We start from the raw sequence: 16,809 nt of genomic DNA, 5'->3' as shown, positions 1-16,809 counted from the left end.
GACTGTCAGATCTCTCGCTTGGTTATGCGCTAGAAAAACAAAGTTTTACTGCTAGTAGTTTCACTGCCGCTTAAAAAATTGACTGTCTTTATGTTTAAGCATTTATGTTATTTATATTTACTGTCTCCCATTAGAGGTTTTTAACCTAGGAATGATTTACTGTATATGATCTGTGATATTTATTTCAAGATGTTATCCTTTTATTTATTATTTTGATTTGCAATTACCTGGATGTAAACCTTTTTGAAAATGTTTTAATAAAAAAAAGATTGTTGTCTCCCAATTATTAAAGCTATCCAGTCCTGAGACCTAGTTCGCTCATCACATTGCTGCTTCACTCACACCCTTTAGATAATTTAGTTCCAAGCTGTCCCATTTATGTCCCATCTCTTGACCCGATATGGAGAATATAAAAACATTGATATAACTAGGGGCCTCAAATTTATGATGGCGGTGTGACTGCCACCATCAGTTCATCGGTGGCGCTCCGACCGCCATCAGAGCCTGCATTACTGCCTGCCACATTGTGATGGTGGGTGGATGCTTGTCGGTTGGAGAGACCAACAGCCATGGATCCACCGAGGGCAACATGCCCGTTGGACCATCAGAGGGAACCGCAATACCTACAATGGTGGCAGTACCTGCCAGGCACCGCCCTAGGGATTACAATGTCCCTTCCCGCTGGCCTTTTCATGGCAGTTTAGCCGCCATGAAAAGGCAGCTGGAAAGGGACATGGGGCTCATAGTGGGCCCTCCTTCCCACCTGGCCCTCAGACATGGGAACTGGGGGACACCCATGGTGCCTCCCTACATATCCGTGCACCTTGGGTGCCTGCCACATAGTGCAGGGATATGTAACATTTGTATTTTTTTGTACTGCAGCATGTGCTTCAACCCACAGCACACACCGCAATACACAAATACACTTTGCGACTGCCTTGAAGGTGGTCCTATTGTAATTCCCATGGCGGGACCGCCTAGAGCAAGTCTGGCGGTCCCTTCCCATGATGATGACGGTCGGACGAAAGTTCAACCGCCATCATAATGAGGCCCTAGGTTTGGGCTGTAAGAGGCTTGTCTTCCAGGAGGATGAGGGTCACCAGATTTAGACATATAATGAGGAAGAGAAGATTACTGTTCACTATAGAGTTACTTGCCATCTATGAAAAAGCATCAACTCCATGTGGAAAAATTATAAATTATACAAACAACTTTACGGTAATTCCATCTTTCGGCACGTGTTTCATATAGATACATCTTGTAAAACTCTGTACACAGAGAGCCTCTTAAATATAAACAACTCCTACCTGCTTGAGCAGCTGTAATTAGAGCAGTGTTGCCTTCATTGTCCTGCCAGTTCACATCCACATAGGGGCATTGGGATAAGGCTATTACAATGTCCACATAACCTTGATAGCAGGCAACAAGGAGGCCAGTCTGCAAAAATAATTTGAAGTTAATGAAGAAAAAATTCAAATGACTGCACAATAAATTTGTGTCAGGTAGTATTGTATCACAAATGGAGAACTGATGTGGAAATGATAATTGTTGCACCAACCACCAAACATTCAAAACTATGGATTGCCTTTATTGCTCCAATACTATGAGGATAGTTAGAAAATGAGGAGAATTTTTCCAAAGATCATTTGTTTAAATGCATTCAAAGCATCTGGTTTATTTTGGGTTAAGGCCTTGCCATGCCATGGCATAACTTCATAAGCTAAAAAAGGGGTTTGAAATAGCCCTTGAAAAAGGGGTTTGATACATGAACTACCTTATATGAAGGTGAAGTGACACAGAGGCAGACATAGGCACACAGGCAGCACACATACAAGTGCACATACATTTGTGAACAAACCACATACATATTGATAGATGCATGCATGAGTGTGTTCATAGAAACTGCGCTTCTATACTTACTGTAGCCAAAAGGACCCCAAAACAGACATAAATGTACTCCAGCTCAGAACTAGAGTAAGTCCATCAGCATCCATGGCCACTCCCAGTACTGCAACACCCTCCCACAGAAACAAATTTAAGGTTTGGACTTCAAATAAAAGCCTATAGTAACATATAAATACATTTTATCTAAAGTCAAAAAGTCCTGAAATTGCCAATAATTATTGTATTGCAAAATATTTTATAAACCTGTTTTTGATTTAAAAAAATACTTTAGCATGAATTTGTATAACATGACTTTCAATTAATTCTATGAATCACTTTTAATAATTGTCAATACCTATTAAAATAATATTTGTATTAGAATAGGTCAATTTTTTCAAATGTATTTTTTTTAAAAAATTGTATTTTAAATTAATATATTTAAAATACATTTTAAATTTAAAATTAAGGCATTAATGCTGTAAGTTTAAAAAATATTGTTCTACATTTAAATGTCTAGCTTTACCTTTGTGAAAAGCGCCCTTAGTTGCACAATTTGGAAGCAAGTAATAAGAGCAATGATCAAAAATCAAAAGCTATAGTAAATGCTTACTCGCACCTTCTCAACAGAAGACTATATAGACAACGCTCAACAATGAATAAGTAATCGTTGAGAACATTTCAAATGCTTAAAACGTTTTTTTAAATATGTGTTTGCTTCAATTAAATTTTTCTGTTGTTATCTATACCCCACAACAGAGCTCTCTTGCACTAATACCTATCACAATGTATTCCCAACTGAATTTTAGATATGTGCATGTAATACTCTCTTAAAGGCAGTGAAGTCCACAAAAGGTATGTCCCATTTAAATAGCGTAGTTTATGGTTCAAATATCTTTATTTCAAACAATGTCAAAGACAATGGTACATGCATATCAGTATGTCTCATGAGCAAACATGGTCATGCGTTCTTGGCACTTGATTATTGAGAACAAAAGAAAAAGGATACATATCCCAACCCAACTCCCTCCTCCCACCAATCCCAGACTCATATTGCATCTTTTAAGGAGTGCAGGACGACAGCAAACACATTTCAGTATCACAACTAATCAGGCACTGGAGTTTGTCTATGACAATCGCAGGAGACGAAGATGCTTGGGCATGTCAATTCCCTGAAGTCCTGTGAAAGGAGAGACAGGTAAGGGTGCCACAGTTTCCCAAATGATGCACCTTGGATGGCGAGCGTCAGGGAAATCCTCTACATGTCAAGTGTGTTCCATAGCCAATGCAACTATACAAAGTGAGCGGGCACCTGTGCTGAACCCCAATGTGTTAGAATGTTTCGTAGTGTGGCCCTTAGAGACAAGCCTATCTGTTTTCCCCGTTGAGATTTCAAGGAGTGTGTGAGAGGGTTAGGTAAGCCTAGCAAGCTATATGAGGGTAATCTAGGTATTTGCGTATTGAAATGGGAATTTATATAATTGATGACCTGTATCCAGTACGACTGTAGTCAAGGGCAATCCCACAGTAGGTGAACCAAGGTTCCCTGAGCCCCGCAGCTCCTCCACCACTTTGCAAAACGGTCTGGGTACACTCTGTGTAATTGTAAAGGGGTAAAGTACCAGTATGTAGCAATTTTAGCAAATGTGTCAGTGAGGGGTGCATAGCAGGTGGTTTGTCTCTCCCTATAGTATATGTCCCCTCATTCCCTATCACTCAACTGGCGTCCTAGGTCTTGTTCCCAACTATGCTGGCTGGCCTTATAAATGTGTCTATTACATTAATTCAGAAATGCAAATATCTCAGAGATTATCGGAACATTTAGTAATCAGCAATTTCTCATGTGGAGCGAGGCATCTCTGGATGTTGGGCCTGTTGCTCGGGTGTAGCAGTCAATGACAGAGCTGTAAGAAGGGTAATCTTTCAGATTCGGGAAGGATGAAGTCTGTGCTTAGTTGTTTGAAAGGAATCACACCCTCTTTGTCAATCATATATCCCATTGAGCAGCAATTGGGCTGCTTCCACATGGTAAACGCTCCGAGTCCAGCCCGGGGGGGGGGGGGGGATTTGGTTTGTCAAGCAATGGCGTTATGGGGTAAGGGAAGGAAGTCAGGCCGCATTTAACACTCGTTTGATCATTATCACCTGCGTGATAGGGGACAGATATACATATTTCAGTCAATGTGCCTTTTTAAGGAAGGGAACCTTCCAAATCGAGGTGTCCGCTACAGCTCTTGCCTGGAATGGCCAGGGCTTTTTGGATTCATCCTGGTGCCACGCCACCAGTTACCGTAGCTGAGCTGCCTTGTAATATGAGTGGAGGTCCAGAATGCCCAAAAAAAAAACCTCCGAGGGAGTGGGAGGTACCTTAGGTCTTTCTTCATGCGTCATTTCTTCCCTATCCAGATGAACTGGATAAATTCTGCTTGCAGTTTAGTAAACATACCCTTCAATGGGCCAGTGGGAGAGCTTGGAATAGATATAATATCTTAGGGAGTATAGTCATTTGACTGCGGCTACCCTTCCAAGCCAGGTTATCTGGGTGTGTCTCGAGCGAGCAAAGTCACTTTTGACCTATCGGTATAGGGATTGGTAGTTGATGGAGGTGGTCAACGGGAATGTGGGTGCCAGTTTGATCCCCAGATAGGGAAGCACAGTCGTAATCCACTGAATAGGGTGTTCCGGTGTTAGTTGGCTCACCAACGTGGAGGGTATAGAAAGACCAAGAGCCTGCGAATTCTCTATGTTGACCCGGAAACCTGTAACCAGGCCTAATGTCTGTAGTTCTGTTAGGAATGCAGGAAGAGCTGTGTCAGGTTTATCCAGGGTCACCAGCACATTATCAGCATACAGGCTTATAGTGTGTTGCTCCCTCCAAAAACAGCTCTGATAATCTGAGGATAATCCCTGACCCTCTGGGCTAGTGGCTCCATGTACAATGTAAAAATGTTACATGCATAAACATGGTACGATGTAAGCACAACGTTCGATTTTTGGTCACATTGCTCCACCAAAATGTAACAACTAAAAGCAAGAAGTAAAATTAACAATTCAAAAATAGGCAATATATTAGTAAAACCATTGTACAAATGGGATGGGACCCTAGAAGTATTACGCAGATAGCCCGTTTAATTGTTCACCATATAGTATACACAGTTCAGGACCCTATTAGGACAAGGGAATACAAATGTTACTCTAAATTGACTAAGAAAAACAATAACAAGTTTGCGTGTGTGCTTTAGCTATTCTTTAATGCGTGCCTCCTAATAAGCCACATTTTCCCCTGGAATTTGACCACTGCACAAACTACTAATGTCCTTGAGTCGGATTTTAGAATACGTAGTGATTTCTTGATGGCAAGGGATTCCCATCAACCTGCAAACTGGGACTAGCCATTTAAGTCTCAGGGATTTGTATAAAGGACAGACAAAGAGGATGTGCTTGATCGTCTCAGCAGTCCTGGGGCATCTTGGGCAGTAGTGTGAAGCGGCGGAAGGTCCCCACTGCCATACTCCTGTGAACGACTTCAGAGGGAGGGAACCAAATCTAAATTGCATATATAACTTTCTGTCATGCAGGATAGTAATGACCTCCAGATATTGCTTGTATGCACCTAGCAGCTAGAGCTCCATGAATTCTAATGTGAGGCGGCCCCCTGATGTATGGGTAACAGTTGTCTGTGCCACCCAATTCCAATAATGGAGCTTAATGAGTTCACTGCTAGACAGCAAACTAGAGTCGGACACATCCAACAGGATCCCCCGGTCCTATGGCGAAGAGCAGTGTCTGGATTTTGGTAAACCACTCAATTCTTTTGAAATTATCAAGTTTTAGGACTTCTTCAAAAGCAGCTTTGTAGTGTGAGAGCTCAGGTGTTTGTTTTAAGTGCAGCCAGAAAAGAAGGGGGCAAAGCCTCACTTTGTCCACTATCGATGTTATACCTAGCTTTAAGGAATGGAGCAGGGTGCTCAGGGGGAGGGCACAGAGCAATAGCAGTTCAGGACCTAGGTCCTGAATTTTTCACTTAGACCGAAGTGAGTGAGAACCTGTTCCCGAAAAGGTCAATGCACTCTCTTGAATGTCTTTTCAGCATTGATCGCTAAAAGCATGAGCTTGTCCGGTGTTCCCGCAGCCTTCTCTATAATATGTGGAATGTGTTTGGTGTTGTCGCTCGCTGTCTATGGGGGATGAACCTCGCCGCATCGGGGTCTATAATTGAGGGCTGTACGGGCCTAGTCTACTGGCCAAAATGCCTGTGAACAATTTGAGGTCTACGTTTAATGGAGAAATTGGCTGGTAGAAGCTACACTGATGTTTATTCTTACCCTGCTTGGGTATAATAGCAATGAAGGCGGTCAGGATCGAGGCAAGGATCGTGCCAGGGGCAATGAAGGAATTGAATAGTCTGGTAAGGATGGGGCCGGAAGGTTTTATAGGAAACCGGGGCTACCTATCTGGACCCAGCGATTTAGCAAGTTTTAAACGTAAAATGGCAGATATGACCACTTAGGGTGACTGTCGTCATCTAGAGCCTTTGCTTGATCGGTTGTAAGGCAGGATGTGTGCGCATTTTGGAGATAGGAAATGTTATCTGCGGGATCAAGTCGCTGACTGGTGTAAAGCTGCACATAGATGTTTTTAAAGGAGTCCACTATGTCTTTTGTCGTCAGTGATGTGTCCTTTATCGTGTGTGTGTGTGTGTAAAGAAGGCCCTCCGAAAGTCTGTTGTTGGACATGCAATTTATTGGCCAGAAGGCAGACGCATTTGTCCCCTCCGGTGTAATAGGATTGACAAAGGCAGAGTGCCTCTGTCCAAATCTATGCTGGCTAACTGGGAGTGAAGGGCTGTGAGCTGGCACCAGATTTTCAGAATGTCAGTGTGATGGCGTATGCTTTCCAGCTCATTTACTTGGGCAGAAAGTCTCTCTTTTTCTCTTTGCAAAGTTTGTTGTTGGCTGCCGAGATAGCTATCTATTCTCCCCGTATGTCAGTTTTGAGGGCTTTCCAAAGTGTAGGGATGGAGAACTCAAGTGTGCCGTTGAGTGTGAGATAGTTAGTTATAGCACTTCGGATCTATGATTCTACTTCGGGACCATGCAGCATTATCTTGCGTAAGCACCAGGTTTGGCGTAGAGGGTCTACTAGGGGCAAGGACATTAAGAGTGTGAATGCTAAGCGACCAGAGACTGCTGCAGTGAGAATCTCTGTCTCCGTGGTTAGGTTTTGTATGTCTCTCATGCCAAGGAGATAGTCTACCCTGGTGCATGTCTTGTGTGCGTGTGAGAAGGAGTATTTGCGTGCATGAGGGTGGCATTCCCTCCATAAATCTCGGAGCCCCAGTTCCTTCAGCCACCCGTCTGTCCTGGTCACTGCGTAGACCTGTCCAGGTCGTTATCAAAATCTAAAGGAAGGTCCCCCTATCAGAACCCCTCTCTCTTCAGCAGATAGCGCCTCTGCCACCGCTGTATGTAAAAGGGCCTCCTGACCGTCATTTGGGGCATATATAGACCCTACTATAAAAGGCCAATCCCCAAGTGTGACCTGGCAGGTGACAAGTATGCCCCTCAGTTCTGCTGCTTTATGTCTCATTTTCCCCTTAAAGGAGTGCCATCCCTGCCTTCTTGGTAGTAGTGGAGAATAGGAATTGATGGGGAAAGGCCTGTGATCTAAGACGGTGACAATCCTTTGAGAGAAGGTTCATCTCCTGGAGTAGACATGTGTCCGCCCCTGAGTTCTCTAGGTATGGCAAGACTGCTTTGCGTTTTACCAGGCTATTGAGACCATTTAAAATTAAGAGTGAGTATCGTAAGAGTTGTGGCTGGCAGTGGGTCTGTGTGTATAGTGAATAGCTATAGATTGGAGCAGTTTGCGGCAAGGGTGTGCCCTTGTAGGTGTCATGTATTTAATACGGTGTGTCTGCTGAGAATATGAGTGCTATCCCCAACAGAAAAAACCCATAAATAAAGAAACAAGAATACTAAGTGATTGGAACTGGAAGGTGGCAGTCTCTATTTAATTTTCGTAGAATTAAAATCTGCGTTTGATTTGGTTCCCAGAGATAAATTGTGGGTGGTCTTAAGTGACCTGGGGATTCCAAGCTACCTATGCCTCCTCTTAGAGCGGCTACATGAAGGCAATTATGCCCAAATTAGATTTGGCAAGCATGGAGAACTAACTGCTCCTATACTCATAGATCGTGTTGTCTGGCAAAGTTGTGTTCCTGCGCCCACCCTTTTTTGTTTGTTTATCAACGCATTTGTCGAGACACTCAATGCGGGGAAGTACAATAATGCACCCAAGTTAGCAAACCTGAAAATGCCAGCAATGATGTACGCTGACAATACTCTTCTGCTTTCCAAATCACCAATGGGTGTACAGAGAATCCTCAACAGCTTCAATGCCTTTTGTAAATACAGCGGGCTTGATATTAGTACCCAGAAGACTAAATTTATGGTCTTAAACTCAGGTAGCTCAACCCGACCTTACCCCTGCCTATAAGGTATCCTGCTGGAGAGGGTGTCAGTATTTGAGTACCTTGGGGTTACTCTAACTGAAAAAATGGACTGTGGAGCGCAAATCAATAAAGCTAGCTTAAATCTAGCACAGACCAAGGGGGCCTGACCAAAGTATAGGAATTCTATTCATGTAACGCGGATTCGCAGACAATCCGATTACGATGCTTCCAAACACTATTCGGTTGGACTCCATTGACTTCGATGGGAGCCTGTGTTCCGACCGACAATACAGGCTCCCATTGAAAAATGGTGTGGTTGCAGAAAACCTTGCACCCTGTGCCGGGCACCCCATGGGGCCTGCTACACTGTGCATGGTTGGAAAGAGGGGACCCATGGATAAGCTGACGGGCCCCAACTGGTGGTCTCTGAATGGGGGCCTGCTACAGGCCCCCAACGTGAGATTCCAACAGTTGATCAGTGTCAGACAAAATGATTCTGAATGGCTGTCCGATCCTGACATCATAATCATTCAGTAGCCGATCCATGTTGTACAAACCGATACGGGAATGGCTTTCCGATTCTGACATAATAATCACTTGGTCAGAAATGTGATGCGTAGAGCTGTACAAGTTGGCTCCAACTGATTCGGAGTCTCCAAATGCCAGTAAAAACCGATTTGGAATGACTGAACTGTTTCCTTTTGACCGAGAACATCGTAATCTGTCGGTCCGAAATGTTTCCGGGTCAGTCAGAAACACGGGTTCTAAATTGGAATGGGACAAACCGAATGTTTTTGGGGCCTTTCTGACCGACATATAAATTGCCCCTAAATGTAGTTATGGGTAAGGTCTCCACCAAGAGGGAAAAATTACGCTTTTGATTGCACAAAAAACAAATCATCTTGACGCAGTATTTCCCCATATGGGCCCACAGGAAAAACATCCCTCTGTGGAGGACTGCTCATTTAGGTGAATGGTTTTTGCTGCAGTATATACCAGAACACATGCAACCCTTTCTCTGGCTGTGTTGCCTGAAGTGCTGAAACAGATCCAGAATGAGTACTGCGCAGCACCTGCCCTGAACCTGCAGATGAAACTGATGGGCAATTTTGCTGCAGTATCTAATGTTGAGCAACATTAAAGGGGAAGCAGCAGCATTAGCTATAAACCAATGCCTGAGGGATTTAACTCCCACACAGCAGGAGCGCACATTACCTAAAATTATCTTCGGTTGGTAGAGATCATTTGGGAGCCTGAACTGGAAAATCACAGTTGAAGAGTGATTCTGAAAGGATCACTCTAAGAAAGCACCATTCTCTTCGACAAAGAAGAGTTAGGATAGTAAGAACAACAAAATCACAGGGTGTGTCTCCTACACAGAAATCCACTGAGAAATGTCATATCTTGCGGAACTGTGATAATGTTAAACCGCCTGACAGGTATCAGGATACTGATACACGTTTGTCTCGTTGCTTTCAGAATTCATCTGCCAAACATTAGAAGAGAGGAGGACGGTCAGCAAGCAGATCAGAAGAGTACGTGAAACTAAGGAGGGATGCACACCACTCATCCAAATACATTATTAAGCAAGAAGAAAGACCTAAAATGTCTAAATCTCAATTAAAAAAGCAGAAGGTACGCAGACCTAAGATCAGGCATGCCGCATATATTGAGGACTCTGCTTCTTAAAGGGGAATGAGCACTGACAATGTGGGACAGTGCAGCAAAAGTCGCAATAGTTCACCAGAACCTGATGGATTATCTTTTGGGAGTAGCGCTGAGTGAATGCATTACAATGGAAACATCAGAAACACTAGATGACCATAGTAAGTGTTCCACATCGTTTATATGAAATCCAACTAGGGTTGGAGGGGGACATGCCCAGGTTTATTAATGCCCTCTTTTGGGAGGACTTCACTCAAGGGTATAATATTCTTCTGGCCGAATAGGATTGGCCACCTGATTTTTTAATGCATTGCCCAAACAGGGAATCTAATTTTACCAGCTTTTTCTGGCCTCATGCCACAGTCAATTAAACCTGCATAGGCCAAGGAGTGGGCTTTAGCGGTAGCTCCTGCACTATACTGCAACCATTTGGAATGGGTTGAGGGTTCACCTTATCATGATATTCCATTGAGAACGACCGCACAACCTCATAAGACAATAACCAATAAAAAAAAGAAGCTAACCAACTTGAATACAAAGGTGTAATAGAAAGTTTCACCTCTTCCATGAATCATCCTATGTTTCTGGTCATGAAACCGGATCACTCATATAGTGTAGTATTGAAGTACAGCAATTTAAACTCTGCTATTTGCACATTTGCAGTACAAAATGTGCACAGCGCCGCACTGATAAATATCATTGTGCGGAAGTAATACAAACAACAGTAGACATTTTGAATGGATATTTCTGTCAAAATACAGCACTTGGAAGCAGATACTTGACAGCATTCAGTGCGCTCGGTTCTCAGAAACAATTCTGATACTTGCTCCAAGGTTATAAGAATAGCCCTGGGCTGTTCTCAGCCACAGTTATAAAACCACTTGTTCTATGTCAATAACATATATTTCAAGAATGATGCCCATATGGGAAACTTGTCTGGAGTAGATCGCATAATCATGGGGTTTGCTCACATGGACTATAAATGTAATATCAAGAAATCAAAAATTGCCCACCTCTATGCCCTTTTTATAGGATATGAGTTGTCAAGTAAAGGCAAAAGCTTGGTGATCCATTTTTCTAAAAAAAATTGTTAGTTGCTCTAACCTCCAACGACTTCAAAAAGATTCCAATTCACATTAGGATTTTTACATTTTGTCAGAACATACATTTTACATTAGGCAGAATGGGTTAAACCATTCTATGACTTGAGACGTCCAGACTTTTCAAGCACACACTGGAAGCAGGAACATACAGAAATTCTAAATTCTGTACAAGCTGACATGGTAGCTTCCAAACACCTATACACATGCGTAAACACAACATACCTAGTGATCCTTGTAATCTTTGGTACATCAGGGTATGTCATGTTCAATGAAGGTGACAGTACCAATTGCATATAAATTGCATTCACATACGAATGCTGAAATGCGTTTTGCACCTACTGAACAAAAATACTGACTGCTGTACAGACTGCTGTAGTGATAGAGTGAGCCCTGGCTCAAGTGAAACCCATAACTGTTGTGACCCTAGTACTGACTCTAGATGTGGTCACCAGACAAAGCGATCCAAACGGTACAGCTCTACATCCACGATGCGGACAATAGGGAAACTCATCACTGCAACAGATGTAGATTACAGATTTAATTCTACATTAAAAACACAAGCCTTTCTGCAGTACGAAAAGAATATCCTCTACCTAATGAATTAATGCCTCTAGATCACTATGACTGCATACTTTACACTGATGGTTCTGTTCATGATTTTGGGCAGTTGTGGTCTCAACGTGGATTTTTGACCTCTTTGCGTTCACCGATACGAAATGGAGAGTATGCAAAAGATCTATTGATTAGACTACAATTGCCAGCACAAATTGGGGTGGTAAAATGCAACACACAAATCTGGATGTGACTACATCACCGTGGGCAATAGGTATTCAGATAAAATTACACAATTATGTGCTCTAAATTCACAAAAAATCAATGGGGACTATTTGAAAGAATGATCTGTCAAGCTGAATGCAAGATAATGTTCTCATCTGTTGAAACATGTGAAGAGGTTAGAAAATTACAAGATGCAGGTAGTGATGCAGAAAGAGAAGGGTGGATCAAATCAGGATGTACACACAGGGTAGATGAAGAGGTGTGGATTTACACTGATGGAAGACCAATATTGCCAAATAGTCTGTTCTCTCAAATGGCATAGTGGTGACTATGGTGGACAGAAGTTGAATCATCTGTCCACCATAGTGACCACGTCAGTCAGCCACCCTCTAGAAGCCTCTTCTTAGCTATAGCTGAAGCCCAGAAATCCTCTAGTATATTTTTCAAGTAGAACTATGAGCATCCACCTGGATCTCTGCTCATCTCACCTACTGGGCGATTGCGACTAGACATCCAGTACTGTACAGTCCCTCGATCACCATGGCCTCCCCCTTATATCTGTCTTTCACCTGGGATTGGCATACCATCTAACCATCTGCCTTTTTCCTTGACCGTTTTCGTAATATTTTAGAGTTTACTTATTACAACTTATTTGGCTCCACCTTTCTATTCATAGGTATGATTATTATTCCACACCTTTTATAGATTCCGAGTGACACTTCCGTGTACTTGAAATCTTTATAAACACAGACTGCGAGATTAGTTTAGTCTGTTTTCTCTGCCCACATATAGTATACCACGTGATTGAGTGGGCAGGCACTTAAATACACATCCGGCATGAACGTTGTAGACAGTTCTTTGAGGCATTTGTAATGTACCTTTTGAGTTTCCTTTATTTCCATTCACATCTATTAATTTCTGATCCATGGGTCAATAGCAGTGGAAACCGTTACCATTTATCGTTTGTTGGTTACTCCACTGTCTTTTGAAGTCTATCAGCCCTTAATAACCACCCCATTCTGTAAGTCTAAATCTTCTCTTCGTGATAACAACTAGCCCTACGGGTGATCACCATCTTGAACTCTGCCCATCTATCTGATTTATGTGTTTAATGGTCTATAAAGACATTGGGGTGATGTCACCTTTTTTATATAAATTCAACTGATCTATCTTGGTGATGGTTTTTACTATCTGACACACATTTCACATTATTTGTCTGTAGTTCGTTGTGGCAACCTTGAGTAGACTAACATCACAGATAAACTTTCAGTGCTCAGTACAATAATGTACATATTTTAATCCTCCTTGAATGAAACCATGTATTGACAGACCGATACATATATATATATATATATATATATATATATATATATATATATATATATATATATTTTATTTTTTTATTTTTTTTCACTAAAAAAACCATAGGTTTCACACTCGTTATAGTTAGGAATTAGCATTTAAAAAACCTTTGAAATTCACTGGAAAAAACCATAGGTTTCACACCGGTTATAGTTAGCTGAACATTTTACTCATACAAAACCATTGAAATTCCCACGTTATAGTTAGTTGGACTCACTATAACTCGCGCGCCCGCAATCCACTGCTGATGATGTCACATATTACATCATTCATGACATGGTCAGTGACATCACTGATGACATCACTGATGACATCTCAAATGACATCACTGATGACATCACTGATGACATCATCCAGTGAATGTGTGTTCCTATAAAGTTAAAATATGTTTTACATATTGAAGAAGGAGTGTATGCATGAGTGTCTGCATGAAGGATTTAGTAGGGTGCGTAACTAACTGTATGAGTGAATGATTAAATGTGTCTTACTGAATGCATAGGTTAGTGACTAAACTGTCTGAATGTGTGCATCATTATGTCTGTTGTTGTGTAAGCCGCTGCATGTGTTGATTAGTAGCTATATGACTGGCTATATGGGTTATTGATTGGTTGCCCAAGTATTTGTATATGAGGGTGAGTGTGTGTGGGAGTGGCTAGGAGGTGTGTGACTCTGTGCATAGATGTGTGAGTAGTTGATTCACTTGGTGTTTGGGTTCAAGAGTACATGTGGAAACAGCTGTATGTGCGGTTGACTGTGTGCATGGGTGTGTTTGTGAGTGAATGGATATCTCAGTGCTACATGTCCAATTAAGTACATATGTAAAATACAGTGCATATGAGAGTTGGCATATATAAATGACTATACATGAGAGCCTGTGAGTGCATAAGTGACTGTATGGATCAATGTGTACTTGTATCAGTGATTGTAAAAGAGAGTAAGTATGTGTTAGTATATGTTTGAATAAGTAAGGTTTTGCGTGTATAACTGTATAGATGAGGAAATGGGAGTGTGATTGATTCTTTTCATTACTGAGTAGATTAGAGAGTAACTCCATGGATGAGTGGCACTGTGTGAATGTCTGTATAGGTGTATGAGTGCATATGATAGCGTTGTATTGATGAGTGACTGTATGTATGAGTGATTGTATGGGTGAATGAGTGGATGTGTGTGTAGACTTATGAATCAGTGAGTGTGTATGTAGTAAGTGGTATTGCTGTGTCAATGGTTTCAGGAATGGCAGTCTGTATTGAACATTGGATGTATAAAAGGTTAGATTAGAGTGTGAGGAGGTGCATCGTATTATCACATGGATGATGTCATCAGTGATGTTATCAGTGATGTCATTTGAGATGTCATCAGTGATGTCATCAGTGATGTCACTGACCATGTCATGAATGATGTAATATGTGACATCATCAGCAGTGGATTGCGGGCGCGCGAGTTATAGTGAGTCCAACTAACTATAACGTGGGAATTTCAATGGTTTTGTATGAGTAAAATGTTCAGCTAACTATAACTGGTGTGAAACCTATGGTTTTTTCAGTGAATTTCAAAGGTTTTTTAAATGCTAATTCCTAACTATAACGAGTGTGAAACCTATCGTTTTTTTAGTGAATTTCAAAGGTTTTTTAAATGCTAATTCCTAACTATAACGATTGTGAAACCTATGGTTTTTTCAGTGAATTTCAAAGGTTTTTTAAATGCTAATTCCTAACTATAACGTTTGTGAAACCTATGGTTTTTTCAGTGAATTTCATAGTTTTTTTAAAAGTTAATTCCTTTGTATATCGACTTTGTTACCTACGATTTTTTTTATTAGCTGTTTTTTATAACTATTAATTATAATTATTTTTGAAAAAAAAAATATTTGTTCACTGTATTTTTCAATTTTTTTTACATTTTGTCCTGGTGCGCTCAGGGTGCGCGCACCGGTAAGCTTACCCGTGTCATTTTGACTTGGAGCGCTCAGGGTGCGTGCACCGGTACGCTCTCCCGAGAGCGCAGCGAGAGCGGTATTTCTGCGTTCGAAAAAAAATATGTATGAAAAGTAAATAATAATGCAAGACATTCAGTACCATACTTATAAAAGCAGTATTTTTGATTTACGAAATGAAAATGATTTTGCATTTCCGTACAGCTACCAAAACGTCACTCAGGCGCGCCGCGTAAGCGCCCCCGGAAGCGCCTATGTTCGCGCCGCGTAAGCGACCCCGGAAGCGCTCCGGTGCGCGCAGCGTAAGCGTGTCAAGTCATGTGACCTTAAAATAACACTTTTCATTGGTTGCTAACAGTTTTCTTTACAAAGAATGAAATCCCCACCCATTTCCTTCACTTCTTCTTTCACTTTTGTGACTGCAAGACCTGTCTTTTTCCTGCTTAATCTTTTTTGGATTATTATGGCTGCCAGAGCATCCAGCAGCAGTGAGGACTCAGATGGATTTATAGATGAAGAGCCTCCTCAGCCGAAGGTGAAAGAACATTTCATTTGGAAATTTTTTGATATACCTGAGGGACACAAAAAAGTAAATGCTCCAAATGTGGAGTGTAAGAACTGCCATACTGTACTTTCCCGAGGAGACCCCACAAGGAAGTACAGTTTTGGTAATTCTACTATGATTCGCCATGTTCAACGCCGGCATCCCCAGAACTATGCCCGGGAGAGTGTCAGGGCTCTGGCACGGGAGGCACCAAGGGATGGTGCTTCTACTTCAACTGGAGGAGCAACTGTATCGGTGAGGGGGCGACCAGAACTGCTGATCCCATATATTCAGCCTGTTTTTAATGAGGCCTCAATCAAGTGCAAACATTGTGATGCACTACTTTATTACGGGGAAGAAAGTGTTATGAACATGGTTCGAGCAATAGAGAACATTCGCATGTAGCGAAGGAAGCTGGTGAAACGCTTTGAAATCTAAGCTGTGTGGCTGTGTGAATGACATAACGATTTACATTGCCCATTTGATAATTTTACTTGCACCTGGAATAGCGCGCAATAAACGATTTTAGCTTTAGTTAGCGTGACATTTTTTTATTGAACACTGCGCCGATTGATTTTAAAAATTTGCACTGTGTTGAAATATAAAATGTAATATTTGAAATACTGCTTCACTCACCCCCACATCACTCCTGCAGCCCCGTTTCCACCGCAAGCGCTAGGCTTGTTTGAGTGGAGGGCGCAGGGAGGCTCCTTCTTCCGGCTCCCAGGCCGAGGAGGACACCGATTGGCTGAGTGGATAGAGGCGGAGCTCACGAGCCCGTCCTCTACAAAAGCCAGACGCTCTCTATGACGCGCAGCAAATACGCGCTGCGACCGCGCCATTGCCGCGCCAAAGACAAGCCTAAGACCAGCCCGTCTGGGCCCGTCCGGGACAGTACGGGGCATAGGGCACGGAATAACACCCTATCGGGCCACCAACATACAGGTATGAGCGCTGCATATCTCAAAAGCCTGCGCCCTATAAAACACGATGACTGCAGTGTGCTAGTGCCCTCACTCACTAGTAGTACAGCTTGCCAAAACTGTAACCTGATTTTAACCAATTTTCAGCTCCATCCAGACCCCAAACC

The 16,809-nt window shown here is 42.1% G+C and overlaps 1 protein-coding gene across 1 annotated transcript in view; it reads right to left on the bottom strand.

The window, feature by feature from the left end:
• Nucleotides 1–16,809, bottom strand: part of ANKRD33B (ankyrin repeat domain 33B) — a 320,573-nt gene that overhangs the window by 149,316 nt on the left and 154,448 nt on the right. The window contains exon 2 of the mRNA XM_078685746.1: nucleotides 1,308–1,437. Coding sequence (XP_078541872.1) covers nucleotides 1,308–1,437 — 130 coding nt within the window. The remainder of the gene's footprint in view (nucleotides 1–1,307; nucleotides 1,438–16,809) is intronic.

This window comes from Lissotriton helveticus, chromosome 4_1 (genome assembly GCF_964261635.1).
Source record: "Lissotriton helveticus chromosome 4_1, aLisHel1.1, whole genome shotgun sequence".
Taxonomy (NCBI): domain Eukaryota; kingdom Metazoa; phylum Chordata; class Amphibia; order Caudata; family Salamandridae; genus Lissotriton; species Lissotriton helveticus.
The sequence above is the reverse complement of the archived record's forward strand: the minus strand, read 5'-3'. Positions and strand labels throughout refer to the sequence as shown.